We start from the raw sequence: 27,182 nt of genomic DNA on the forward strand, positions 1-27,182 counted from the left end.
CTAAAAGAAAATAAACGACGAAAAACAATAAGGGTAAATCTCATAGGCAATTACTTGGCAGATGCTTTTTCGCTACAAATAACAGTTACTGAAAAACTGGAATTTTTTTTTGTTATTTGCGAAATATTAACGAACAGAAAGTTTGCAAAGCCCTTTTTTGCAAGCCATACAAAGCCAATCCGGGGCGTGAAATAAATTTGCACCAATCAGTGCACGATACGCGCTGCAATTATCCAATCAAAGAAGACTTAAAGCTGGCGCGCGTTCTGAAATGGCGGGAAATTTTCAAAATTTGACTTCTAGATTATTTGGGACCTATGTTGATAAAACGTGGCTTTTACCTCAAGATGCCTATTTGATGATCACTATGATAAAATGACGTGTGGTTAGTTAGGTATAATTAGGAGCTCTGTGTACCTTGATTTTCCATTCTTGACGTCACACTGTAACACAGTCCTCACTCGGCCCTCTATGCCTGCCTCACATGGTTTAAACAATACTTCGATATCCTGGCTCTCTTGTGGACCCAGGACTCCGCCGGCGGGATTAAAGGAGAATACAGAGATGGCCTTGTCGCCATCTGCGGACTGCTAGAGAAGGAAAAGTATGCATTCTTATCAAAGAGGAAAAGACTCCGGGTAATGAAGACGACTTATAATTGAGTGACAAACCTAAAACTAAACAATAAAAAACACTTTGCCTTTGAACATAAAGGTAAAGTCTGTGTCCGAGCCAGTGGCCCATACAGTCGGAGCTTATCCCAGTTTCTACTCTCCCTGGATGGTATGCTAGTCCATCGCAGGGTTACCCCAGCAGTATATTCGCCAATACCCTTTTTAGTGCAGAATGCACTATTGTGATGGTTTGGTGGGTTGTCGTTTGCTAAACCCCTCAGGCGCTAAAGCACTATGGTGTAAACTTTTAATCACCAATTAATTAATTAATATCAATTAATTAATTATTCCTTGTGGAGGGGGTGGGGGTGGGGAGCACCTGACCGTACCCCTAGGTAAAACCTGGAGCATATCTACGTTACTTTCATATGAAGATCTCAAACGTATATATTTGTTTCAGAAAACCCTTTGCTCTCCTTGTGGTACTACTCAACGTAATTTACACCAAACGCATGCGCAGATTAGTCTACGTTGTTTTCTGGAACTATCATGAACATCGCTTGTATTGCGTGTTTGCGGTAGGCTTCCTGCAGACTTCTTGGCGCCAAGTAAAAACCGCAAATTAATTAAATTAGATTTTGAGACTTTCACGGCGCTTTCGTAATTAGGTATGCAAAAACTTGCACCGGGATTTTCGGCGTGAACACCTGATAACCAGGAAACAAATATCCTAGCTGTACTGCGTTTTAAAAAACCTGTCGAAAAATATGTTTTTTGATTAGATTTGTTTCTTTAGTTTTTGAGAATCGTCTTTCGTGCAGTCTAAACCGTAACTTAATTAAATTAAACAAATGTCATCGATGCCGCCGTAAAACAAACAAAAAACAAAAGTTTCATGTTATCGCATTTTCAAGGAAGACAAAAGTATTTTGTTACAAACGAACAAAAGTGTCGTGTTACGTTTGCAAAGATTAGCGTAAGGAACACCTGGGAAAGAATACAAGTAGCCTGTGAACAGTTTTTCCGAAAGTAAAATAAAGCAAATAAACACGAACATATATAAAACAACATACTTTCAATTGTTCCATATTGCATTCTGCACTTACCAAATCATCGAGATTTTTATATACACCTGGGTGAAGACAGGAACTATAAGAGTAAAGTGTCTTGCCCAAGAACACAACGCAGCGCCCCGGCCAGGGCTCGAACCCAGGCCGTTCGACTCAGAGTCGAGCGCGCTAATAATTAAGCCACCGCGGAGGGTGCCTCTCATGAACATAAAGGACTCCCACTAAAGCTTAAACTTTTAAGATAAGACAAATATTTCTTAAATATCTCCATCTCTTATAAAACCACAACCAACACAAACTAAATCACTTAGTTCCTATTTTCAACAAAACATACTTGCTTTAACCGGCGAAACTTAGCAACGATTTTTGCGATGTCAAAACTTCTGCTTTCACAAATGAACTACCTTCAGTTATCGAACAAGCAAGGACTGACATGTTAAATGGCCTGTGAAAGCAACTAGAGTATAGCAGGACTTTCAAGACGGTGTTCAACGAAAGGTGGAAGAAAACGATTGACCAATTGGCGTCTTAAATTGGAGGGAAGTTGCGAAATCTTTCTAATCTCAGCTGGGAATTAAATACAATGTATATTCACTTCGCCAAGTTAGCAGAAACGGTTTACAGAAATAATCAATTATCGCGCAGTACCTCTAGACACTCAGAAGATTCCTGGATGCTCCACTCAGCTGAAATACTTGATATGTTTTGGATAGTGATATGCTTATAGCCATGTAGTTCTTTGTAGCGAACAAGATTGAAATTCAGGTCTGGAGATGTGAAAACAACCTCTGGTCCCTGGCAAAAAAAAAAAAAAAAAAATCAGTTTACTCACTACTAAATGTTTTTTTTTTTAACTATTAACTGTATTCTTCAAGTAAAACGTTCAAATTACCTCCCAAACTCATTAGTAATCCATCAATTAGGCAATTCTAACCGTCAAGTCGCCTTTCGGCGCCATTCCGGTTTGCCACTTTAAATTTATGAAAAAATTAAGCAATTCGGAACCCTATCCACCGATCTTTTTTTTAAGTTGCAAAAATGTTTTTTTTTTGCTGGTTAGACAAAACATAGAAACAAAAAAGGTTTCACCAAGTATTTTTAAGTTATAAACCCCAAAGCTAAAAAATACGGATCTTTATTGGATTTTGACATCACAGCGACCACGATTGGCTCATTGGTAAACCCTATACAAATTTGTTATTATTTTTTGTGGTATAGCTGTGATAGAATGCCAAAGATTGGACCACTACGAGCTATGCAGGGCTTCATTTAAAGGCAAGATTTACCCGACATGCAGACAAACTCATTTTTGATAACTTAAAAAACTCAATTCGAAGTTCAACTTTTCTTTGGATAATCACGGTGCGCCGTCCCCGTTTACTTACTTTAAAGTTGGCCTTGACATAGACATACACCGGAGCCGAGGAGTGTTTCAAGTCACAAAAGATCGTCTCCTCGATATGGACTGGTTCATCAGCCACCATAACTAACTCCAAATTGACTTCCTGACCCGCACCTGGTCAGCAAACAGACAACAGATTAACAAACCTACATGTACATACTAGTTATGCAACGCTTTCTGTGGTATTCTTGGTTTCCCGTCCTTTTTTTCTCGTCCCCGGGGGTTAACAAATTCTTTTTTTTTCCAGTGGCCTTTGTTTTTAAAGACGATATCGACAGTCAAATCCTAAGATGACAAATAAACTGGGTGACAAAAACTGACAAATGTATGGCACATGTCAGATTTGTTTTCGATCTACTGTCAAAAGAAAACTTCGTGTACTTTGGCCTTTCTTCCGCTTAGCTCTGTGACTGGATGAAATGCTCATGCAACCTATTCTAACCAATCAGACCAAACGAATCTTTTTCTTAACCAATCAAGGGCAAAGTAAAGCTAATCATTGGTTAGGTTCCTGCGTTTTCCCGCGCTTGGCGCCAATTGCCAGGTTTTTCTTTCGACTTCTGATTGGTTCATTCTGATATTTAACCGCATCGTGATTGGCCAGATGCAATCACAGCAGTCACAAGACAACTGCTGTGGGTTTGGTAAAACTCAACAAGGAAGATATTTTATGAGGAATTTAAATTTCTTATTTTTATAATTTTTGATTAGCTTGCAGCGTTGACTGATCAGAACACAATCATAGAGATCATGTTTCGCCTCAAACTTGTTCCAGGCGCACGGTCGGTCGAAGAGCAGTACGAAGAAGGGCGAATGAAAAAAGAGGGGGAGGGGAGGGTTAGTCGCCACCTCCGGCCCAAACCAATCGCCTCTTTCTTCACTTGCCGTTCCCTTTGCGCTATGATTCCCAAACAAAGCGAACGCCTGGACAGGCTACTTCCACTCCTGTTTGAAAATGAAAACTAGTACCTTGCGTTGAATTGACTGATGAACATCTTTCTCGTTGCTTCTCGGAAGTTCATCACTAAGTCTTGGAGCGGCTACTAGTCATTAATACTTCTACAATACACAGACACTCCTATCTGTTCGTGTTAGCGGCCATGTGTATAATTATTCAGCTTAATATCAATTTACCGATAACAGATGATTGTGGTTCCACTGAAACTCTCCAAGATGTTCCTTCCACGTTTCTCCACGCAACACTTGCTTCAGAGACGCTGTTGTTGGACATCTAAATCAGTAAAAGATTCAAGGGTTAGAACGTAGACATTCTAAACACCCTCGTTCAGTAGAACTCGCCGCATTCAAAAGCCACAGTTGAAAGTGTGACCAAGTGGCCGGTTTAGGGTGGTTTCCCGACCTGCGGAACTGCAATTTGCCTGTGCCTGTGCTTTTACTTTTAATTATTAGTGTAATTAAAATAACATAGGAATAAAAGTAAATATGAATTTTACACTGAGCGGCACATCCACGGTGTGGCTATTCATCCACTGTTTCCAGATCGAATTGGAATTAAAAAGTGTTGATTTTCGTGGAGGAAGGAAAACCGGAGAACCCGGAGAAAAACAAAACGCTCGGAGCAAGGACGAGAACCAACAACAAAATCAAACCACACATGACGCCGGGTCCGGAGGCGACATTCTTACCAATACGCCATCCCTGCCTCCTAAAACCACGAGCGGCCCTTTTTCCCTTTAGTTTTATAGTCTTTCGAGCGCGAAGCGCAAAACAGATGCCTCTATCTCTCAAAAAATCCACGTGCTCTGCCATTTTCCCACACGTGCCTTTTTTTCGCTGTTTGTAAACATTGCTTCTCATTTTCAAACAAAGACCAGTAAAAGCAATATATTTACAGGATTCGAGACTAACTTTTTTGCTAACTAGCCTAGTGACAAGTGACATCTTTGATTTCACTAGCCAAAACCAATCTTCTACTTGCCAGAACTTTCAAGCATGATTTTCATTTTTTTTCTCTTACTATATTTTTACCAAGCCACTTAAGGCAAAAGCTGATGACAAATCGGACAAAAATGCTTTCTTTCACAAAGCGTTTTCTTTCACCCGCCGCTTTCGTCACCAGAAAAGTCAAAAAGTTGTCTGTTTTCTTTTTATTGATTTTAGCTTGCCTATTTTCTTTGATTACCGTATGTCAAAGTGTACTTGTTAGGACTGTTCTCTCAGAGTCGATTTCAATTTGTGTTTTTTTTTTTTTTCACATAGCTTGCTTAAATCTCCACTACCCGTTTCGGCAAGTTTAAGCCCAAAACCTACTACAACCGAAGCTCTCGTAAGCGAACTCTCTCGGGACGCGAAAAAAGTGTCCGTAACTGGAGCTGGCCGCTTACGAGAATGGTTCTCCTAAACGGCCACTAGAGGTGTAGGGGATAGATGGCCGCTTACGGGAGCTTGCCTAGCTAACAATAACCGGACGGACGTGAATGACGACAAAACAAACACTGAAATGTGGTACTGAAATTACTGCTAAATCATTGTGACGAACGGCGATGTAAAGTTGACTGATAAAAACAAGATACCGAGGTCTTTTATAGGATTTTCTTTGGGTGTCCGCTTACGGGAGCTTAAAAACAAAAAAAAAAGGTCTAAGTCGTAATCTGTGAAAGTGTCCCTGGCCGCTAACGGGAATGTCCGCTTACGAGAATGTAAAAATACAGAGTTTGTATGGGAGTTACATGTAAAACGGGGTTTCACACAAGGCGGCCGTAAGTAGAGCTGTCCGCTTACGAGAGCTACGACTGTAGCAAACACAGCTTTTCTTCAAACCTGTGGCTTGTTGGCTACTGTTAACCTCGAGCCCTGATTTATATATGCAGTTTAAAAGTGTTAATACTGACCTTTAGAGGAAACCTGTACTGGACACCTATTGTGAGTGTCCCAGGGCACACAACCAGTGGAGGGGAGACAGACACATCAAACGGCTGAAAAAACATACATGCTGGCAGTTATATTGCATCACATTCAACAAGTTTTGCTGTTTCAGTAATTTTCATCCAAAGTTATTAATCTGGCCAGTCACAAAGGACTCGGACAGTCCAGTGAACCAATTAAAACTCAAGGTAAATACATGTAGCCAGTGCGAAGCGCGGGAAAACGTTTGTGGTCTTTGTGAGCAAGGCATCTTCAAATGCTTTCGGTTTTACTTCTGTTTGGCTGAGAAAATGGTGCGTGTTTTTTAAACTAATCAATGAGCGTAGTAGTAAAAATCCAAAGCAAACACGAACTTTTTTCGACACTCAAGTTAGAAACGCTCTAAAGTGATTTTTATGTTTTACCTTGCTAACAGCTTTCATTTCAATTTGCACAGCCGTCACATCTCTAACATCATTTGCGGTGGAATTGTTGTCCTCATGATTTGGAATCTCCTCCAGGATCAAATGTCCAACAGCGTGAAAACTACCAACCTGCGTCACGCACAAGAAAGAAAGAAAAACAAAAAAACAACAACCAGTTTTTGTGATTTCTTTTCCGACACTCGCTTTTATCCCAAGAGAGCGTAGTTTGAATTCAGATTCCTGTTTGATCCTTAGGTGTCCGGAAAGATAACTCGACATTTATGAATAAGGCGATTGTAAAACATGTGCTGTTCAAAAAAAATTCCGTCTCATTTCCCGCGAAACGCAGAAAAGGACGTAACCTTTTCTGTCTCGTTTCTCGGGTGGCGCGAGACGTTCAGAATGAAATTACCAATCCTGTTTCGTTTCCCGCGAAACGCGAGAAGAGACATTTAAAAAAAGTTAGCAATGGCATCTTGTTTCCCGCGAGGGAGCTCAAAAGAAATCACTAATCCCGTCTCGTTTCCCGCGAAACACGGAACATTCCAAACAAAGTTACCAATCCCGTGCTCGTTTCACGCGAGACGGAATTCCAATACCGAGGAACGCGACTGCCGTTTCACGAGACCGAATTCCCACCGCGCGAAAAGGATTGAGACGAGGGGTACGACGGCACAAGCAGTTGGCTCGTTCTTTTACGTATGCAACGAATTCTGACCCAGCATAAACAATAAACCAATCATACGGTCCCCGGGTGCGCTCAAATCGCAGCGAGTCTCAATACCTCTCTTGGTGCGAATTCCAGCATGAAGTCCACGGATTGATTAGGCGGCAAAATGCCCATATTTGGCGTGATCATAAACACTCCGTGATCATCCCTAGTCCGTGCCACGTGCAATGACGTCATCGACGGCTGCGTAGGGACCCCAGGAGGGACAGGGCACTTGAAGAATGGCTTGTAAAGTTTCCAGCGGAAAGGTAGAGCAACATTCCTGGGCATAGAAAAAATGAAAATTATTAACCTAATAGATATTTTTCCGGACAGGCGATGAAAAATTACAAAGAAAAGGTATCACACGGAAACAAAATCAAAGTGTTTACAAATCTTTTACCAGAACAAGATTGTTACGTTTACTACAGTTTACAGCAAGAAAAGATTTGTAAGCTATATGAAGGTGAAGAAAACCTTAAAAACAATAAATAAGTAAAACCCTTGAGGAGTACCCTCTTTTTGTTTTTAAAAATGCTGCAATGTGAAAGCAATAAATAACGAGCCCACACGACAAACGTTCTGTAACTTCACTAATTGTATTCGACCATTTCCTTTCTAAAAAGGCACTATCCCCGGTAAATAGCGAAGCGCGCGAGGTCTAAAAATAGAATGCAAATGAGTATAACCGCCACGAGGCTAAAAAAACATCAGCGTTTCCTAAAAGAAAAAAAGGAACCTTGGCGAAGTTTTCGTTTCACGTACGTGTTTTAGGAATACCGCCTGCTTTAAAAAGTGTTTTGGGAAAATCGTCCGCCATTTCGGTTTGTTTATCTGAGTCTTGTCTGAGTCGTGACGTCACTTGTGCGCGTCGCTATTGAAAGAAACCGGTTACATTTACGTCTTTTACTGTTACAAGGAATAAAGTTCATTAACAAGTACATTTGAAGCAAAACAAAGAGTCTCTCAAACTACAGAACTTCGAAAATGCGTTGGTGGTGTAGGTCACTAAAGAAAGAGCGAAGAGACTTAACGTTTTTTTCCCGCTGGAATTTCAATACTCACGTAGTGTTTTTAATAACCAGTGTCTTTTCTGTAGTTGTTTCAGGGTTCTGCGAAACGAATCTTATAAAATGTTGTGCTGAAATATCTCTCATCTCCCCAAGTTCTGATTCACTAAGTCCTCCTGATACAGAATCAAGTTCTACCCCCGCCATTTGACCTGTGCCTATAAAAAACACAATGCAACAAACATGTATACATTTAAGACGTATTAAGTGCTTCTGTGGCTATGAAAATACAAGACAACTAAAAGACAGTGCCAAGATGGTTATTTGGTTTACACAATTTAGCTACATGCAACCCTGAAACAAAGGTAAAAATAATGGTGCCTTCACGATATATGGGTGGCGCGGTGGCCTAATGGTTAGCGCGCCGGACTCCGGAGCGAGCGTTCCGGGTTCGAGCCCTGGCCGGGGTCTCTGTGTTGTGTTCTTGGGCAAGACACTTTACTCTCATAGTGCCTCTCTCCACCCAGGTGTATAAATAAGTACCGGCGAAATAATGCTTGGGGGTTCCCTGCGATGGACTAGCATCCCATCCAGGGGGAGTAGAAATACTCCTAGCTGCTTAATGCTAAGGAAACCGGGATAAGCTCCGGCAGTATGCGCCACTTTGGCTTGAAGCTGACCCTTCACGACATTAGTAACCTATTCAGTAAAACATTGCCCAATGTGCTAGTTACAGTATTTAGCGCAAGGCTATTGTGCTACAATTAAAGAACTAGCATTCGACTCTTTCTTTCTTTAAATATAGGAGAAAAACATTGCTTTACAAACACATTTAATTGACCTTTTTAAATGATTTTAAAGGACGTCAGCGTTTTGAAAACTTTTACCTTCAAGTGAAAACTCCTTTACATGACAATTATCGCAAACAAAGACCACCTCCTCTTTGAAGTACTTTGCTGATGTAGGACAAAACGTAATCTACACAACAACAATACAAAAAGATAGTAAAGAAATTACTTCTACATGACACGAGCGTGGGAAAAAAGAAAAGTCTTAAGAAGGTTAAAGTACATGCAAACCTTATCAGTTGTTGTACTTATTTTTGCAGGAATAAATTTCGCGAACATGGAACGGTCATGTTTTGCGGGACTTAATTTTCGCGATTTATGAACCAACCTGAAACGTCAATTTTAACTAAAATATGGTGAACTTCAAATTTATTTTTCTCGCGCGGGGTCAGCTGAAAAGTTTAAATTTCCATAAGTTCTTCTTGTGTATTAAAAACTGTGACCATACCATGAGTTTGCTTTGGTAGCTTTATTTTTGCCATTATTGCCTGATTGTTCAGCAGAAACCGTCTTAATTAATAAGGAAAATAAGTTACCTCCAACGTAATGACTTGTCCAGCATCCAATTTGAACATGGCTGGTTTTAGTTCAAATGGTTCCGCGGAAACTGATCCAGGATCCTCAAGATTCCACTGTAATACCAAAACAAACATACAACAATTTATAAATATTTTTTTTACCAAATGATACAATATGTATATGTTTCCTTAGATTATTCCAGGAAAAGGGATTTGCTAATCCACTTTCTTTTGGGTGGTCGAAAAACCTGGTAGCTTTCAAAAGTTTACTGTGTGGCCCTAAGTAGGAGGTTTTTTTAGGGAATGTGATGATCACAGTGGCAAAAACATTAACCCTTGATCGGTTTTCACAAAACCACTACACTTTTTATTTCATACCTCAAAGGTGGTTGAAGGCCAGCAAGATTTCCTCATGATGCAAAACTTGCCATCTCCTCCTTTGTTTTCACAAACCATCTGAACAACTTTCTGGCCTCCCACCAGAGTATGACCACAGTCAAGTACTGGAGACACTGATGAACACAACATACAAACATGAACTTCAGACATTATAAGAACAATACGCCATGGCAGACAGTGGGAGGGAACCCGGGGGGAGGGGGAGGGGTACATGTAGGTCACGAAAGCCACAAGAGGTAGGGGAGGAAAGGATGGGAAGTGGGATTTTAAAGAAGGAGGAAAATGCTATAAATATACAATAAACTAACAGAATTCTTGGAACAGGTTAGCATTAAACAAATGTTATTAAACCCTGAATTACCTTCAGGCTTTCTTTTTTGTGTTGTTTGAGTTGTGTACTTTATTCTTTGTGTGTTACAGCAGGGCCCCAAAGTGTGACCACCTCTAATTAATTCACATTCTTTCATGCAACCACCATCCAATCAGAAGCCAAGGACAGGCTCTAGTTGACTTCTGATTGGATTAAATCTGCACTGAAGAATGTGAATAAATTAAAAGTGGTCACACTTTTGGGCGCCTTGCTGTAATTTACAACATTTAATTAAATTAGTTAAGCATGTCAGTCTCAGGGAAGGAAAGGATAGGGGAAGCAAGGAAACTAAAGTACTGCATGCCAACAGAAACTTCTCCCCCACCCCCTGTCTCTCCACTTACAACACATTTCATTTACATTTCATAAACAGGCTCGCATTTATTGCAGTAAAAAAAAGCTCTCCAGATAAAAAAAAAATGACTATAAATGTCGCTTCACGCCACCTCATCTACTGTTAACATTAAACAAAAAACATCTGCGAGTATACATTTACATTAGTAACTGAGAGTTTTGTTATTTTACTTACAAGAGAGCACAGGAGGAGGCCTTCTGCCTTGAATAGCGATAATCATTGGAGGGTCTGCCTGGGTTTTTACCTAAAATCATGTCCAAACCGATTTTTGAGTGAGAACTTTAATTTGTAATCAATGAAAAAAGTATCAGCATAAGGTTCTATATAAAATATTCTAAAGCTGTACATCAGGGTTGTAACCAAGTATATTTTTTCATCGCTGATCCCAAATTTTAGCTCTAAATTTTATTCCTGATAACTGATTATATTCTGATTCCATCTGATTGGTCGATCCGGATCCCATGAAGTGCCATGACTGTGACCCGGGATCCTGTGTCCATGTTCCCGATCCCGAGGCTGTGATCCCTGATCCCATATACCTGGTTATGACCCTGGTACATGTAGATTCCATGAAAATTGGCCACAATGAGTAAAATAGATCAGCATTATTTTAATGGACTACATTTCAGTAGCAGGTTCAACTTAAAAACCATGTAGATTTACAACTTAAAAACCAATAAGTGGATAGAGTGATGTTTACAGCATTAAGTCAAGTTAAATGCCTGACACTCGTAAAATCGAGAAGAATGAAACACGATTGACTTTGTGCAAGTTTAATCAATGACTTGAAAATTTTATGTTCTGAGTCTCTCTGAGTCACAATTTACACATCATATGATCATATTGCTACCTTGATGAAATCGTCATAGTCTGCAAGAGAATCAGGAGCGAATTTGATTGGATACTGACAACATAGACCAGGTGCTACTACGCCATGCTCTCCGGGAAATCTCCCTGAAATGACAACACAAACATCAGTTTGGTACTACAGTTAACATTTTATGTAATCTGACCATTGGATGCACCAAAAAAGAACCAATTTGGAACCATGAGTTCCATCTAAACCTAGTACATATAAATCTAGATGTGCAATTGTAAGTGCACTGTAAGAAAAAAGATGGTGGCTGTGCATTTTACCACATTAGCTTGCAAACCTAACAAAGCCAATAGAAACATTAAGAATGCCATATTTTTTTCAGAAATTTGTCCCTGTACTAACAGCATAATTTGTGTGTGCCAAGTTTGAAGTTTTTGAACTTTTATGTGCGTATCTATAAGCATTTTAAGGTTTTTTGTACGCTACGAATTATGGTTAAATGTACCAGTCACCATCTCTTTGCATACTGTGGATTAAACTGCATAATTTATTCAGTTGTTCCAGAGAATATCCAAACCAATCCCACGGAAGTCTCTTGGGTGAAACACTCCCTCCCCAGCCCCTCTGGAAAATCCAGAGGGATTTATAGGTATGAGTATATATCTCCCGCTGGAGGTTTTTGGGGTGTACCACCATCCTTCAAACCCCATTTGACTCATGATTTCTTTTAAAACACCCTTCCCCTCAAAATTTTCAAATGAATATCCTTCCTTGTGGTGGGTATAGATATTTAGACAGTATATTTGAATTACTTCCTGAATAGAAACATTCTGGAGGCATTTAGCCTGGGCACTTTTCCTAACAAAAGCATAAGAGTTGTATGAGCTAAAGCATGGGGCATTAGATGGAGCAAAAAAAAAAAATTTCTTTGCCCCAAGCATTCAAGTTCGTCTGCCAAAAGGAAATGGCTGCTTCACAGGGCACAAGCAGTCGATAAATAGGTGTACTGTATTATTTTTGACGTGCATTGCTGATGATGATAGGTAAATTTGATGGGTGTGATGTATCCACCTACCTAGCCCAACAGAGAAGTATTTTGTACTCGGTGGAGTTATTCTCAGTTGGCGACTTGATGATGAAACATTCTTGAGTTCCAGAAGTAACTGAAGAAAAAAACAAAAATATATATAAATACATGCGCATTTCTTGAGTGCTACAAAGATGAAGAACATCTGCAACCACAAGGCAATAGTGCCCAATAATGCATTGTTTTAATGTCATAGTATTGTCAACATGCATTCAGAAGGGCTAATCTGAGATTCAAGCTGTAAAAACTACAGCCGAGGGTTCACGTGTACTTCCAGTGGTTATAGTGTGATTATTTTTCTGAACAATTGTTAATCATAAAATTAATATTTTAATTATTTTCCTTGTTGGTGTACCTATACCATTAACATACCTCATACACCTGTCCAACTTCATAAGCTGTAAACATGACTGGAGATGGTGACGCAATGAATACTTCAACAGGATCAGCAGTTCTGAAAAAGTGTTGACATTAATGAAACACGAAGAATGTGTTTCTTCTTACTAAGAATTTTCATCATTGCTGTTTAACCCTTAAACTACCAACAACGCATATTTGCGTAGAAAATACCAGCAGTGATTAAAAAATCTGCAGCCTTCGCATATCTGGACACATGATAGTAATGATCCCTTGTTATGGCAAAGTGATAATTTTCATAGCTTTAAAAGCCAACTAACTGACTACAGTTCTAGATTTCCGTTGTATATGGCTGTTTTTTTTTTCTGAAGCAAATCCGAAAATGCCCGTTTTTTACTCCATAGAACAACAACAAAAACATACATCTTTGCCTCCAGTTTTTTAATGAAAAATGAATTCTGAATCCAAAAGTGTACATTTGCAGCAAACTTCGAGCCTATTCCTTTCCGCTCACCAAGAAAAATTCTCAAAAATCTTTCAGCAGACTGAGCAATCACCATTCGATTACAGCAATGCTTGCAAACCTGCAATTTCCTTATTGGTGACCGAAAGGAATGCCTGGGTAAAACTGCCTTGTCGGCGAAATGCAAGTCCACCTACCTCTATTTCATAGGTTTTTTATAAGTGTCGAGCCACCCAATCCTACCGGCAAAATACTGCACCGACTGCATTCTTTGGAAGTCAAAAGTTGTCCAAATTGCCTTGGCAGGTCTCGGAATCCATCCACAGAACGGCCAGAGAGACAATTTCATTCACGAATCGCCATGTTCCAATACAAATGTTTTTGGCGTTCTAATCATCGTCAAATCATCTCTCACTTCTGGTTTCTTTCAGAAGTTTGCCTCTACCCACCATTCTAGCTTAATGATGCCAGCCTGGGGGCTTCTGCAGTGGAAAATGACTCGGAAAAACACTTATAAACGAAAATTTTGCCAGATTCGAGCCTGTGTGCTCGCTTATCAAAGAAGCAAGGGCTGAATACTGACGTCACAATGAAAGTTTGAGCCCTCAGTGTTTTGAAACAGCACATATTAATTACTTAAGCTTCTTATATGCCATCATGAAATTCAAAAGATTGCCTAAGCCCAGAAAACGGCTGAAAAAATCCCAGAAGCATGGTATTTTAAGGGTTAAGGTGGTTCCATCTTTAAAGACTGAGGATGACACCTGATGAAACCTGCTTAGTGTATGAACACCAAGCATTAGCAATGTACAGGATTTTTATTCAATTGCATTACTCTTGAAAAAATCTTTACCTTAGGTTTTTGCTTTAACTATCCCCCCCCCCCCCTCCAATACCCAACCCCTCGCTGGAAATTTCAGTTTTTGTTCATAAGTTACATGTAAGTCTGCATTCAAGTTCGAGTGGCCTATCTTCATAGTGTCTTGATGAGGAAAGAAAATTACTCAAGGGAGCTGAAACTATATTAATATACATCATGGTCCCAAAAGGGTTTAGGGCTGCTGGACTCCAGGCCCAAATCAACCGGACTCCAAAAAGGGCTCTGGACACCCAAAAATCAGCACTCTGGGCTCTGTGGAAAACATTCTCAGGGCTCTGTGTTCTGCAGCAAAGGACTACAAGCAAAACAATGGAGCTCAAGGCTCCACTGAGAAACTTTTAGGGGTCCTGGGCTCCGTCACCCACCTATGGGACCTCAATACAACAATAAACTTACTTGCTTTCTTTGTCAGTCTCGAGTTTCTTTTTCTTTTTCTCCTTGTGTGGTTTCGTGAGGCCTCCTTTGAGGGGAGGCACGAATCGAGGGTTCCTCTTGTACTCTGCTTTGCTCTGTAACCTTTTAAGATCTTCCCGCTCCACTTGTCGCTGATCAGGTTTCATAGATTCTCTCCACACTGAAGATTTTGAGAGCCTGCTTTTGGCCTGAAGGGAACAAACAACTCGTAAGTTTATTGCGTGCAGTCATGACAACTATTTGACCTAATGTAATGATTCAAAGACTGTTTCCAGCTAGAACATACATGTACACACCAACATAAACAGTGCAGCTAAGAAATAAGCAAACATCACATAGGCATGCAGATACCTTATAATAAGAAATTAACGCCTGTGTTAATTAAGGTATTGGAAATTAATGCGACTTAAATTAACGCGAATTGAAGGAAATTAACGCGAAAGAGGGGGTAACATTTCAAAATTAAGGAAATTAACGCGACATACACAACACAAACAAGTTTATTTCAACACTTGTTGGCGTATAATCTTAAATGCAAACAATGTTCATGGTACTTTTCCCACTTCGAGTGTTCTTCGCAGTATCAGTGATAGCGGCTGATATCCACCCTAATAAAATAAGGATTTTTCCTTTGAGCCAAGAACGTCTGGACTGTAACGAAAAATTGGGGCCAAAATAATGGAAATTAAGGTCATGGAAATTAATGCTCCACTTAATTAGCGGTGCGGAAATTAATGTTTACAAAAATTAACGCGAATTTTTGAAATTCGCATTAATTTCATGACGCATTAATTTCCTATAATAAGGTACTACCAGTAATACCATTTTTGCATACCATATGTACATGTAATACACATTATGCATGTTTTTGTTATTCAGTGCCACAAGTTTGCTTTATCCCCATTGTTGGGCAAAATAAAAGAAATCTGTGTGTGAAAAAGTGGCAGCGAACTAGCGAAAAAATTTGCACGTTGGGAAAACATCTCTAACAAAGCTACGTGTTGCATTTTAAATCATGCTCGCTTTGCAAATTTACCACCGGATAAACAATCTGCCAAGTAAAGTACATGAACCGATAGTTATCACAGCCTACTTTCTCTCGTTTAGGAAATGAAAGTGATCTGGCAAACACACATGCACTGTATACATGCAACATGATCTTCACATTTTACTGTGAAGATCATGGGACACCCTCCAAAAATTAATTACATGTAAGTCCAGTGTAAAAATAGTGTAAATTGTGTGACCTTTTGGAAGTAGTGATACATTACTGGAAAAGGCTAATTATTTATAAATTAATCTGAAAGTCAAAGTAGCGACAGTTGTTTGACAAATTTTCAGACATGCGGCATATACTCACAAGATCAATCGATAAGAATAAACTTGGATTCGAGATTTCGAAGTTGTCCGCAAACTTTAATTTTTATTAGGAACAGATCCTTGGATAACGCTTGTTTTCGAGAATACACAGACCACGGAGATGCGAAGAAGAAGGTGACCAAAAAAGTCGGCTTTGTTTAGGCCTGTTGTTATGCAAAATGGTTTTAAAGCGTGATCTACAGTACCGCTCAAATGTAAGTTGACAGTCCCTCGAGCCTCGATCCTCGAGACTCGATCCTCGAGCCTCGAGACTGACACTCGATCCTCGAAACTCGAAAATTTTGAGCCTCAAGTCTCGAGGCTCGAGGATCGACTCTCGAGTCTCGAGGATCGAGTCTCGAGTCGAGAAAAATAATGAGCTTGTCGCTTGAATGAGCTTTAACACGTTTGTTGAAACGCAAACGTGTTAAGTTCTAAACGCAAACGCGTTGGCTCCGCTTTGAGAACGCGTTGAGTGGTTAGCTTATCTTCGAGTGGTACTGTAGCACAGGAACATTTCTACATGTAACTTTGGAAGTTTGATATGAGCTTACACTTGGTGGTGGAGACATGTCTAAATCCCTCTTCTCTTTTGCCTGGGTAGGTGGAAGTGATGCCCATGGCCACGTTGATGTCGACAGGGCAGTATCGTCCAAATAGTCTGTTAATGGTGGGGTTTTTCTGTATCGCTGTTGAGATGACGTGGTGGGTCTGGCATAACTTGGTATTTCATCAGCTATATCAAGGTATAAATAAATATGTACAAAAGATTCAGTTTTTTATATTTTATCATAATAAATTGTGGCTACAAATATATGTTCAACCATTCAAATCTTTGCTTTGCCCAGACTTACAAAGTGAAAGTTGATCCTGACTTAAAGCTGCTACGTTGTCGGCAGAAAAATAATTTGTCAATTGGTAAAACATGCCTGAGACAACTGGCATCCCTTTCCACATAAGGGCATATTATTTAAATATTACTGTACAAAAATTGTTCCAAGGATGTTACCGGTATAAATGTAAGAAAAGTGGCTCAAAAGGACTTTGTAGTTACAGTCTTAAATACATCACAGGCCGGGGGAAGAGAATGAGTGAGGGATCGAAGTGAGATGTTATTATTAAAGGATTACAATTACCGGTACCAGAAATACATGCAGGAGGACATTGCATATTATTGCCATGGCAACTAACCTTTGGGTGCTTTAGTTTGAGACGCCTCTTCTGAAGAGAAATCCTCTGGAACAATAAGGTTGTAACGTCGAAGTAACTGAGTATCTAGACAGTTTCTGAGGCTTGATTTTGCTGAAAAAATAATTAATTAATGTTAAAAGTATGCAGACTGTATTAACAATTACCTTTTTTGAAAAAAAAGTTACAAGATACAGTCAACTCTCGCCTTGCGGACACCCCGCTATTGGGGACACTTGCTATTACGGACAAAATCCAGATCCCTGGCGAATAAGGTTTGACTGGAAATGACTCCCGCTATTACGGACTCTCGCTATTATGGACACTTAAAACGGCGCCCCGAGCGTGTCCTCTTTAACGAGAGTTGACTGTATACATGTACAAAAACTTAAAAAACTAATACTGGGAAAATTTTACAGGGTGATTGCATTCCCTGGAAAAATAAATTTTATACTCAATAAAAATAAAATTGTTTTAAACTAATTGATTGGTACAATTTTTTTGGACCATGAAGCAGGTTAAGAGAGTACTTTCCTTTTTAACTTGAAAGTTACCTTAGTTAATAGCATTGGCAAAACCAGTGTATTTATAAAAATTCAGTAACATACATGTATTTTTTTATCTCTTTTCATCTTAAGAATTTTTTACTTAGTAGCCCAATGTGTAGTTCCATAAATCATCCATCCCTTCCCCATGGAAAGGATATTTCTTAACTTTTTTTGGCCTTCATGAGACCCCTACCCCCAGGAATTGCCAATCTCTTCTGTGGGGAAGTATAGACATTATCTGGAACCACACATTGCAATATAATTTCATACTAAGAATAATGCTGCCATTTGCATGTTTCCAAGCCCAAATACCTGGTGGTAAGCCCAGTGCTTGGTAATTTTCATATCCTTCAGATATTCTCTGGAGTTCCCTCTCATCAGCTGCCATAGCCGCAGCTTGAGCCTGCATTATATGAGCTTCTAACATATCTGCCTCTCTGTGCCGACGATCGCGCTCCTCTTGTATCTAAAAGAAATGATGTAGATAACAGTATGTCCTTTTCAAAGTCTAGTTCAAAATTGAAACTCTCCTTAAAATTTGATATAATTATGTTTCTTTTAATATGAATCGGAGAATTTGGTGATACAAGGAAAAATCCTTGATTTTATGATTTTCTTTATTTTCAGCGTCTGCCTACTTGGCAATGTATTTTTACTGTATGGTCTCAGAATCTGGATGTTTATAATGCACCTATCAATGTTAAGCCCGAGGGGGGGGGGTCGAGCTGATCACGGGATTTTGATCGTGAGCGCTGTCCCCAGGGTGGGGATTTTGATCGTACGTGATGCCCCCAGGGTAGGGATTTTGGTCATTTATAGAAGGTTTGAAGGACATCTGACCACCTTTCATGGGGATTTTGACCAATTATTTTGTCCCGGGGGTGGGGAATTTGACATTTTTTTATAGAAAATGTCAAAATCCCCACCCCTTGCCCGACCCCCCCCCCCCCTCGGGCTTAACATTGATAGGTGCATAACCTCTGGAAGTTTTGAAGGGTTTTGAGCCCTGCACTTATGTTATGATTAAAGTTTGTAGTAGATGATATATATGTAACACAGGTAATGCAAACAGTAAAATGCAAGCAGAAGTCCATGCGTTTACGCTCAACGGTAACCTTTCTAACACCCTCATTCACACAGGCCATTATTTATCTTTGCTGTGTTTATGCTTGCTCCTATACTTGCCATTATAAGCACAAATTATCAACTCTTTGCATGCGATTGTGAATAGCGGAACGTTAAGCATATAATCTACCTCTCTAGATGTGATTACAACTCAACGTACGTGTATTTCTGAGCATGATATCGTACTTTCTCTTTGTGTTTCTCGAGGACAATAATTATTTGTTTCAACATGAACACGCAGCGAGCTTTAATTATGTATTTATACGTGTACATTTTTGCATTTTTAAACGCTTCCTTACCTTCCTTAATTGCTCCACATATTTATCATGGTAGCCAGCGTCGCCGCTTTTTGAAACAGCGAGGTTTTTCACGGTGTCCTCTCCGATAACATCACGAGTAAAAACCTCCCGAAACACACTTGCGAGCAAATGCGACACATCTTGTGAGCGACCAGACGACGGCCGTTGAAGATGCATAGGAGGTTCTACCTCCACATCCTTTGCATGTGCCATTTTGATGACAATTTATTACTTTCTTTAGGTTATGCAGCAAGATCCAAACAGAGAATTTGAGTTGAGACTTTGTCGTATCTTTTGACCGCCATTTTGAATCAGTTGCCATGGACCCTGCGTACGATTGTACTGCAGGCTCAGGGAGCGATGGGTGCCAGTTTGGGAGGAGGGAGAGGGGGAGTAGCAGCGTAGTAATTATCGGATAATTATAAAGCCCGTTTTTCAAGAACAATTTTTTTTTTTTGCTTCACAATATACCCAAAAGTTGCTCTAAAGTTGCTCAAATATCAAAAAGTTGCCACCAAAATTTTGAAAAGTTGCTTGCTCTCTAGAGTCGTCTTGTTCCTCGCGAAGCGAGGCCGAAGGCCGAGCGTAGCGGGGTGTATAATTTTGTCCCTCAAAGGGCTCAGGCGGGATGAAATCTCGTGTGGAGTTTACGGTCATATATATATACTAGTTATGCAACGCTTTCGAGTGGTATACTATGGAATATCCCACGAGTCACTTGTATTTTCTCGGTATACACACGAGCCTTTAGGCGAGTGTGTATACGAAGAAAATACAAGTGACAAGTGGGATATTCCATATTATTATTCAACACATGCGCGCGCTGCCCATATATGGTCAAAATGTTAACGATATCTGTCATCCGTACATAACAGATATCCTGCGGTATACGTAGGTTGCGAAGATTCGTCCGAAATCTTGTAAAGCGCTGCATAATTACAGTTTTTCTTTCTGCAAAATGTGTTTCGTTGACATTTTGTCGAATAATAAAACAATTATCCTGCTCAATCTTGCGGAATATCGTCTGATTTTAGCCAACTCGGCCTACGGCCTCGTCGGCTAAGTATCAGGCGATATTCCGCGCGATTTCGCAGGATAATTGTTAAGTATACCACGAGAAAGTGTTGTGTAACTATTTTATACCATGCCATAGAAAATACGCTCACTAAATTTCATCGAGAATAAGATCGCAGCGCACGATGGGAAGGTTGGGTTGAATACCGTCGAATATACAATGGCTTTCCTGTATTCTGATTGGCTGTATTTTCTATAAATATATATATATTTATTTATTTGTGAGCTTGGTGTGTGGCGGAAATGACGTCACACGGCCGCCGCGTGCTGGTGGCCTAATGGTAAGGCGTCGAACTTGAAATCAGATCTTCGGGACTGAGGGCGCGGGTTCGAATCCGGCTAGGGTTTTTTTTTTTTTTTCCTTATTTTTTTTGTGGGTTTGAATCCTGAGCCTTTCATTTTTATCGTTTTTCTTTTCGGATTAAAATAACACTGATTTCCACATAATACTCCCTCAACGCCTATTCAGGCTATAAACCTTTCATCGCCATCAGGGGCGCGCGGGCGGAGGGTTCGAATCCTCCTGCCGTTCGTTCTTCTTTTTTTTTAATGCCCTCAAATAAATGTCCAAAATGCGACTATCCAATAATTTGTCGATGATTTTGAAAATAGCCTGCGCTTCACAACGCTTTATACCTCTTTACGAACCTGAAAGAGCCGCCATCTTCAAAGCGGAGTAGACCCTGGGAACGAGGGTGTCGCGGCCATGCCCGTTACTAATTTTTAACAAATATATCTTCCTGCCTACTGTGGAAAGTTGAATATGTACAATGTTCAACTTCAAATAATCAACTCCAGAGCTTCGCGAGGCCCTGCGAGTCACGTATTACTAGTTTTAGATAAATCCCAAAACGTGTTTGTTTGTTTGTTGTCGTTTAAACAAACAGACAAAAGTCATTTTCAGTAAATATTCTAGCCTGCGTTGCAGACGAACAAAACCCCGGTATAGTGCGTCTGCGAATTACTCATTCTCGTACCTCGAGTCTTTGTCCCTTCTGCGCAGGCTTGAAGAAACGAGCGACTCTCGAAACTTCCGCTGGAGGGCCGATGTTGATTGGTTTTCGAAAGACAATGAAAATCACCGGAAGTAAACCAGATTTCCAATATGGCGGAAAGAACACAAGAGAAGTGGTGAACTCCAAATCTTCTGTAGATGCTGCAACGATTTAAGAAAACATTTGATTGATCTTAACAGAACAAAAACCAGTAACGAATCAGTTTTAATTCTACTGGAGAGGCTTAGGAGAAGGTAGATGAATCATAAATTATGTTTCGTGCTTTCGAGCCGACAGGCCTAGCATCGCAGACTGCACACGTGAGAGTTTATGTAATCTCTTAGCTTCTCTTCTACGGCGAGGCCGTTTAATATAACCTGCTTCATCGGTTGCTGCAACCGAGCTGCTAGAAGAAGGAGTGCCCAAATTACTTGTCCTAACATGGGGAATATTAATCAACTGTAGCCGCAACCCAAAACTGTGGACTCAGATTTTGATTTGATCTTCACAAATTTATTATATATCCAGCGGTAGGTTTCTATGCCGTACCTGGCCGTAGTATTTATTTAAAGTTTTATGGACGTAATTTTATTTACAGAGCGAATGGAATAGAATATTGCTCAATGTTACTTTTAGCATTTGCTGTGTGAACGTACATTTTTCTCTACTACCTTGCAAATCACAATGAAAACTGAGTTTACATAATCAGTTATATAAAATTACTGGATTGGTCAGCTAGCTTGACACTGCCAGGCAGTCAAAATCCTTTAACTTACATTGTAAGTGACCCTCTTGGTGACACCTTTCATTAGGAAACATTAATTCGTTATTTTACCTTGATATTTTGACCATCATTGAAAATGAAAGGACACTATCATATTTCTCTGATGCCTAACAATCAGTATTTTTGTTTGTGTTGAATCCAAGGGACTACCTGCAGAAAATGTTTAAAAAAAATACCTTTGTACCCTGGTGCTTATGACAATGTGATGTTGAAATTCCCATTACCCTATTTATGATGTTCAATTAGGTTAAAGAACTATACCCTATTGGGTGACACCCCTTGTTAGCTTTATGTGGGGGGATCAAGTATACCCCTCCACTCTGGATCCCCATAGGAGAATGCCTTTTTACAAACACTTCCAGATTAGTTTCAGGGACCTGAGATACCATTCTTAAGCTACTTATGACTGAGGTCACATAATTTTAGTTCACTCCAAGTTCATGTTCGAACCAGTGGCGCGAGTGCTCATCCTCCACCAATGTTACCCAGGTTCGATTCCCACACCAAGCCTAATATGTGGGTTTGTTGTTGGTTCTGGTCCTTGCTAGCCTGCGAATACAGCCGCCTCTCACACTCTGATCTGCTTGCTGCGTGAGAGGTGGCTTTATACGCAGGCTAGGCCCTTGCTCCAAGGATTTTTCTCTGGGTTCTCGAGTATTCGTCCCTCCACAAAAAAAAAAAAAAAAAAAAAAAAAAAAAAAAACTTTTGCTGCGCTCCGAACGCAGCAAGCGGATTGGAGCGCGAGAGTTGGCTGTATTCACAGGCTACAACACTGCTAAATTCCACTTCAATCTGGAATCAGTGGGATTGGAAGAGCCACTATGTAGATGATTTTTCATTTTCATGTTTTCATATTACTGTATTTATTAATTCCATTCCAAAATTACAAAGATAAATATTAAGCAAAACAAGTAGAAAAAGAGAAATGGAAAAGGGCAAAATATAGCTAGCTAATTTGATGCCCTGGTTAAAATAACAATAATAATTTACGAAAAAAAAAATAACTTAACATAGGAGAGGAAGAGGTATGAATTCATTAATACTGAGCAAAATAAATATACCGGTAGAGTGCATTTTTAAAATGTTTTCTGGTTGGCAAGTTATGTATAGATAAAGGAAGGTCATTTCAATAGTAACATCCAATAAAAGTGGGGCAAAATTCCCTTATATTTATTGTGGAGAAACCGAGATTTAAATATTGTAAGGATGCACTTCAAGTATCATAAATTATTATGTTGCTCAGATACCAGAGATAAGGTGTAGAGGATTCCACTGTAAATTCCCATTTTACATGTATGTTGCCATTTGGCTTTTTAAAAATGCCTCCACAAGTATTTTTGGAGTGCACAATATTAACTCAATATTAACTCCTGGTTCAGGGACTGCTGATAAAATACTTCTTTCCATCCCCCCCGGCTCCCAGTCCTCACTGCCTCCTGGAAGTACCCTTTTAATGACACATATAAAAACAAACAGCCCAATATCTATAAAGTCCAATCTGATGCCAGAGGCCACACTGGATCTAGAGAAGGCCCCAGGTCCCTTATGGTTAAAAAAAAGCCCCAAAGGGCCCAAAATTTCCACCCCTCTTCCATTATGATTACCTGTGAATCTGCTGTATAAGGCAGATATTTATATAACAAGGTTGCCACAGCTCAGGAGAGGTTTTCAGGATATGATATGGCTGGAAAAATAATGTCTTGGAAAAGTTGGGGAATTTTTATCAGAATTAGAGAAAACTGATATTACAAAGAAAAGTCTGGGAAATTTATCCTTAGATAAAATCTACATTCAAGCCTAGTGGCTGATTAGGCCAGAGCTTCTACCCCCCCTGGAAGGGATTCTAATCCATCCCAGGGTTACCTCCAGCAGTAAATTCGCTGGTACTCATTTATACACCCAGGTGGAGAGAGTCACTACAAGAGTAAAGTGCCTTGTCCAAGAATACAATGCAGTACCTTGGCCAGTGCTTGAACCTAGACCGCTCAATCTGGAGTCCAGCTCCTTAATTATTAGGCTACCCTGCCACCCTAAATTTATCCTTAGTCAACTTCAATTTTGACAGTTTGACTTGTCAACAACAAATGAAACAAAACAAAAAAGGAAAGAAAAGAAAAGAAACAGGCTATCTTTGTGATAGGTGGAAAGGATGGCTGTAGGGGATGGTCAGAGGCTGCAATTTTACCTGATTTCTAAATTTTCTTGGTCAGGGAAAATAAGTCTTACCAGGGAATTTGAAAACTATGTCTAAGGTCAAAAGCTAGAGCTGGTCCCAAGGGTGTCCAGCTTGTAACAAAACAATTTAGAGATTTAGTTGAATGGGTGCATCAATGCTTAGTTTGACTCGTTTTCACAGCCTTTTGGACCAAAGTTAAGCCTATTAATGGTTGTACATGTTTAAGTATGCTTGTGGATTTGTTTCCCTATTTAATTAAAACACAAAGTAAGCCCTTTTAATTTAAATAAGACAAACAGTTTTACTGTTGGCAAATTACAAATTAACCACCACTCGTCTGCACTGCTTTAGTTTGTCAATATAATTATTAGGTTTTCAAACAATCTTACAATTTAATTTATAGAAACAGATTTACAGGATTTCCCAAACAAGACAGCTATTAAAAATTGTGATACATAGTATGACCATTAAAAACTATAGCTATCTTTAATATCGCCTGTTAAAATAGCAATCCACATTTTACATACCATGCCAGTCAAAGAAATCTATATGTGTTTCGTCTACAATGTGCAACAGTTAAACCCTCGTATGATTTAAAAACTTATTCTGCCGTTTTCAGGAGCTCTATATAACAGATTTTGTTTCTGTACCAGGGTTTCGAGGTGAGCAAAGATGAGTTGAAAATTCTTCAGGTTCCCCAGTGGCTTTATAGTGTTGATGAGTTAAAATTCGTAGAAGTCTGCGAGTGACTGCGAACACAATCCATAAATCCGCAAAAGATGCGGTCATTTGGAAGACAAGAACTTGCCGAAAACGGCTGACATGCCCAGGACAGGCAGAACATTTCTTTCCAACAGTAACGATCTAAAGGATCTCCAGTTGCTTGCCGTTCAGTAGAATCTCTCCTAAGGTTTTATCTTTCCTCCACTTCAGACGCCATCTTTGTTTTTAGCGGTCAGGCATGCGCAATTCAACCGGAAGTCCGATATTTTCGGACTTCCAATCGGAACATTCCAGGGTCGCTCGTTTCCTGACCGCGGGTCAAAGGGAACGAAGACCCTGGGTACGAGGATGCGAATTACTGCACAAAAGCTTGTTCCGGCCCCCCGCGTGTTACCAGGGATTTCTATAATAACCTCTGATTGGCTTTTGAATAGGGCCGTACTTTCGTGTGTCGTAATTGGTCGAGTGCATCATGAGAAACCATAGTTACGCTTTCGACGAAGACCAGGTACAAAACAAACTTGGCGGCGATCACGGCAGATCGGACCAGATCGGTGAGAATTAGCGTTTGAAGCGGTAAAAAAGCAGCCGGTTCGAACTATCTGATAAAAAAAGAAAACAACGATAACGACAAGAAGCAAACACAACTGACAAGCAAAAAGGTCATGGTATAAATGTTGAATAATCTACATTTGTCTTGTGGTGAAAGAATGTCACACAACGAACATCAGTCATCCGTGATGAGAAGCAACACACCTTGCAACACAATAAACAGCCGGACCCGGCATTACAAATGCAGAATGCAAGTAGTCGACATCTTCACGGAAAATTTAGGACCAGAGGGAATATTTCAAAAGCTCAAAAAATATCTTGCAAATATGAATGTTCCAAGACTAACCGCGATAGTAATTACATATGACAAATGTAAAACAGAGGTGTCAAAATATCCGGGCAAAATATACAAACGGAAAGCCGTGCAGACCAATGTCTTATGGCTCTACTCAACTTTAAACGCCTCCAAATAATACAACTGACAGCATATCGTGCCCTTTCTAAACAAGTGAAAAGCTAAATAGATTGGATGACCAATTCCAATACAGAACGGCAAATTTACAAATTATATGACAAGACCGTTTTACAGTATCTGGTATTCATCGAACGCGTAACTATGGTTTCTCATGATGCACTCGACCAATTACGACGCACGAAAGAACGGCCCTATTCAAAAGCCAATCAGAGGTTATTATAGAAATCCCTGGTAACACGCGGGGGGCCGGAACAAGCTTTTGTGCAGTAATTCGCAGACGCACTATACCGGGGTTTTGTTCGTCTGCAACGCAGGCTATAAATATTCTAACAATCATTAAAAGAGGCCAAAAGCCATTGTTATATGAGAAATATAAATACTTTGTTGTAATCAATATACTCTTTCAACTCAACATAACTTCAATAATAGAAGAAAAATAAAAATAAAAAATAAAAAAAGATAAAAATCCTTCGAAATGAAACGACCTTTTATGGTTTGGATCGGTTTTATATCAATTTGTTGCTCAAAAGTTGCCAAGGAAGGCAAAAGTTGCCCTAGGTTGCTGGTACTACAAAAAGTTGCTCAAAAGTTGCCAAGTACAATCTATTTATGCCCGCAGTACGCGGTGTTGTGTTACAATTTAGGCCGTTGGAGATTTGAGCGCTCTATAGAGTCTATAAGACTTTGTATGGAGTTTAAAATACCGTGGAATAAAAGCGCTAGACGAAATAAAATTTTACCCTCTTTTCAATAAAATAAAGAAAATGTAGTCACCTTTCTTGATTTCTGTTGTCTTTTTGGGCTATTTCACCTCAAAAACCCCCCAAAACGATGAAATAGCCCAAAGGACAACAGAAATCAAGAAAGGTGAGTGCATTTTCTTTATTTTATTGAAAAGAAGGTAAAATTTTATTTCGTCTAGCGCTTTTATTTCACGGTATTTTAAACTCCATACAAAGTCTTATAGAGCGCTCAAATCTCCAACGGCCTAAATTGTAACACAACACCGCGCATGTCAAGCAGTCACGTCCCACTCGATGCGCTTAAATAGATCACTCATCAGTGTGACTCATATGCTTACATAAATCATTCATATGCTCGCATAAATCATTCATACGCTTACATAAATCGTTTATTCGATCGATTTCTCGAATTGTGAGTTTGGGACGCCTGTGGTGGAGTACTTCCGTTGAAAATGCCGTTTTAGTGGATCCTTTTTCTTTGGGTGGGGGTAGGGGGGTGATGGAGAGATCGAAAAAAAAAAACGACTAAGATATTTT

The 27,182-nt window shown here is 39.7% G+C and overlaps 1 protein-coding gene across 2 annotated transcripts in view; it reads right to left on the reverse strand.

Moving 5' to 3' along the window:
* Window positions 1–19,431, reverse strand: part of LOC144661696 (deleted in lung and esophageal cancer protein 1-like) — a 46,054-nt gene extending 26,623 nt beyond the window's left edge. Inside the window, exons 1-20 of one of the 2 annotated variants that reach the window (XM_078522504.1) lie at window positions 19,123–19,431; window positions 18,011–18,164; window positions 17,154–17,264; window positions 16,517–16,698; window positions 14,586–14,791; window positions 12,862–12,943; window positions 12,478–12,565; window positions 11,436–11,539; window positions 10,760–10,829; window positions 9,840–9,973; window positions 9,480–9,575; window positions 8,983–9,073; window positions 8,151–8,313; window positions 7,161–7,368; window positions 6,377–6,505; window positions 5,939–6,022; window positions 4,221–4,317; window positions 3,070–3,200; window positions 2,333–2,479; window positions 418–587 (exon numbers count right to left, since the gene is read on the reverse strand). In XM_078522504.1, coding sequence (XP_078378630.1) covers window positions 418–587; window positions 2,333–2,479; window positions 3,070–3,200; window positions 4,221–4,317; window positions 5,939–6,022; window positions 6,377–6,505; window positions 7,161–7,368; window positions 8,151–8,313; window positions 8,983–9,073; window positions 9,480–9,575; window positions 9,840–9,973; window positions 10,760–10,829; window positions 11,436–11,539; window positions 12,478–12,565; window positions 12,862–12,943; window positions 14,586–14,791; window positions 16,517–16,698; window positions 17,154–17,264; window positions 18,011–18,164; window positions 19,123–19,335 — 2,660 coding nt within the window. In that variant the 5' untranslated portion in view covers window positions 19,336–19,431. Of the gene's footprint in view, window positions 1–417; window positions 591–2,332; window positions 2,480–3,069; window positions 3,201–4,220; window positions 4,318–5,938; window positions 6,023–6,376; window positions 6,506–7,160; window positions 7,369–8,150; window positions 8,314–8,982; window positions 9,074–9,479; window positions 9,576–9,839; window positions 9,974–10,759; window positions 10,830–11,435; window positions 11,540–12,477; window positions 12,566–12,861; window positions 12,944–14,585; window positions 14,792–16,516; window positions 16,699–17,153; window positions 17,265–18,010; window positions 18,165–19,122 lie in introns of both variants that reach the window. The other variant, XM_078522502.1, reaches the window with a different exon arrangement.
* Window positions 19,432–27,182: the final 7,751 nt, after the last annotated feature.

This window comes from Oculina patagonica, chromosome 7, assembly GCF_052425735.1.
Source record: "Oculina patagonica isolate OP01 chromosome 7, crgOcupat, whole genome shotgun sequence".
Taxonomy (NCBI): Eukaryota; Metazoa; Cnidaria; class Anthozoa; order Scleractinia; family Oculinidae; genus Oculina; species Oculina patagonica.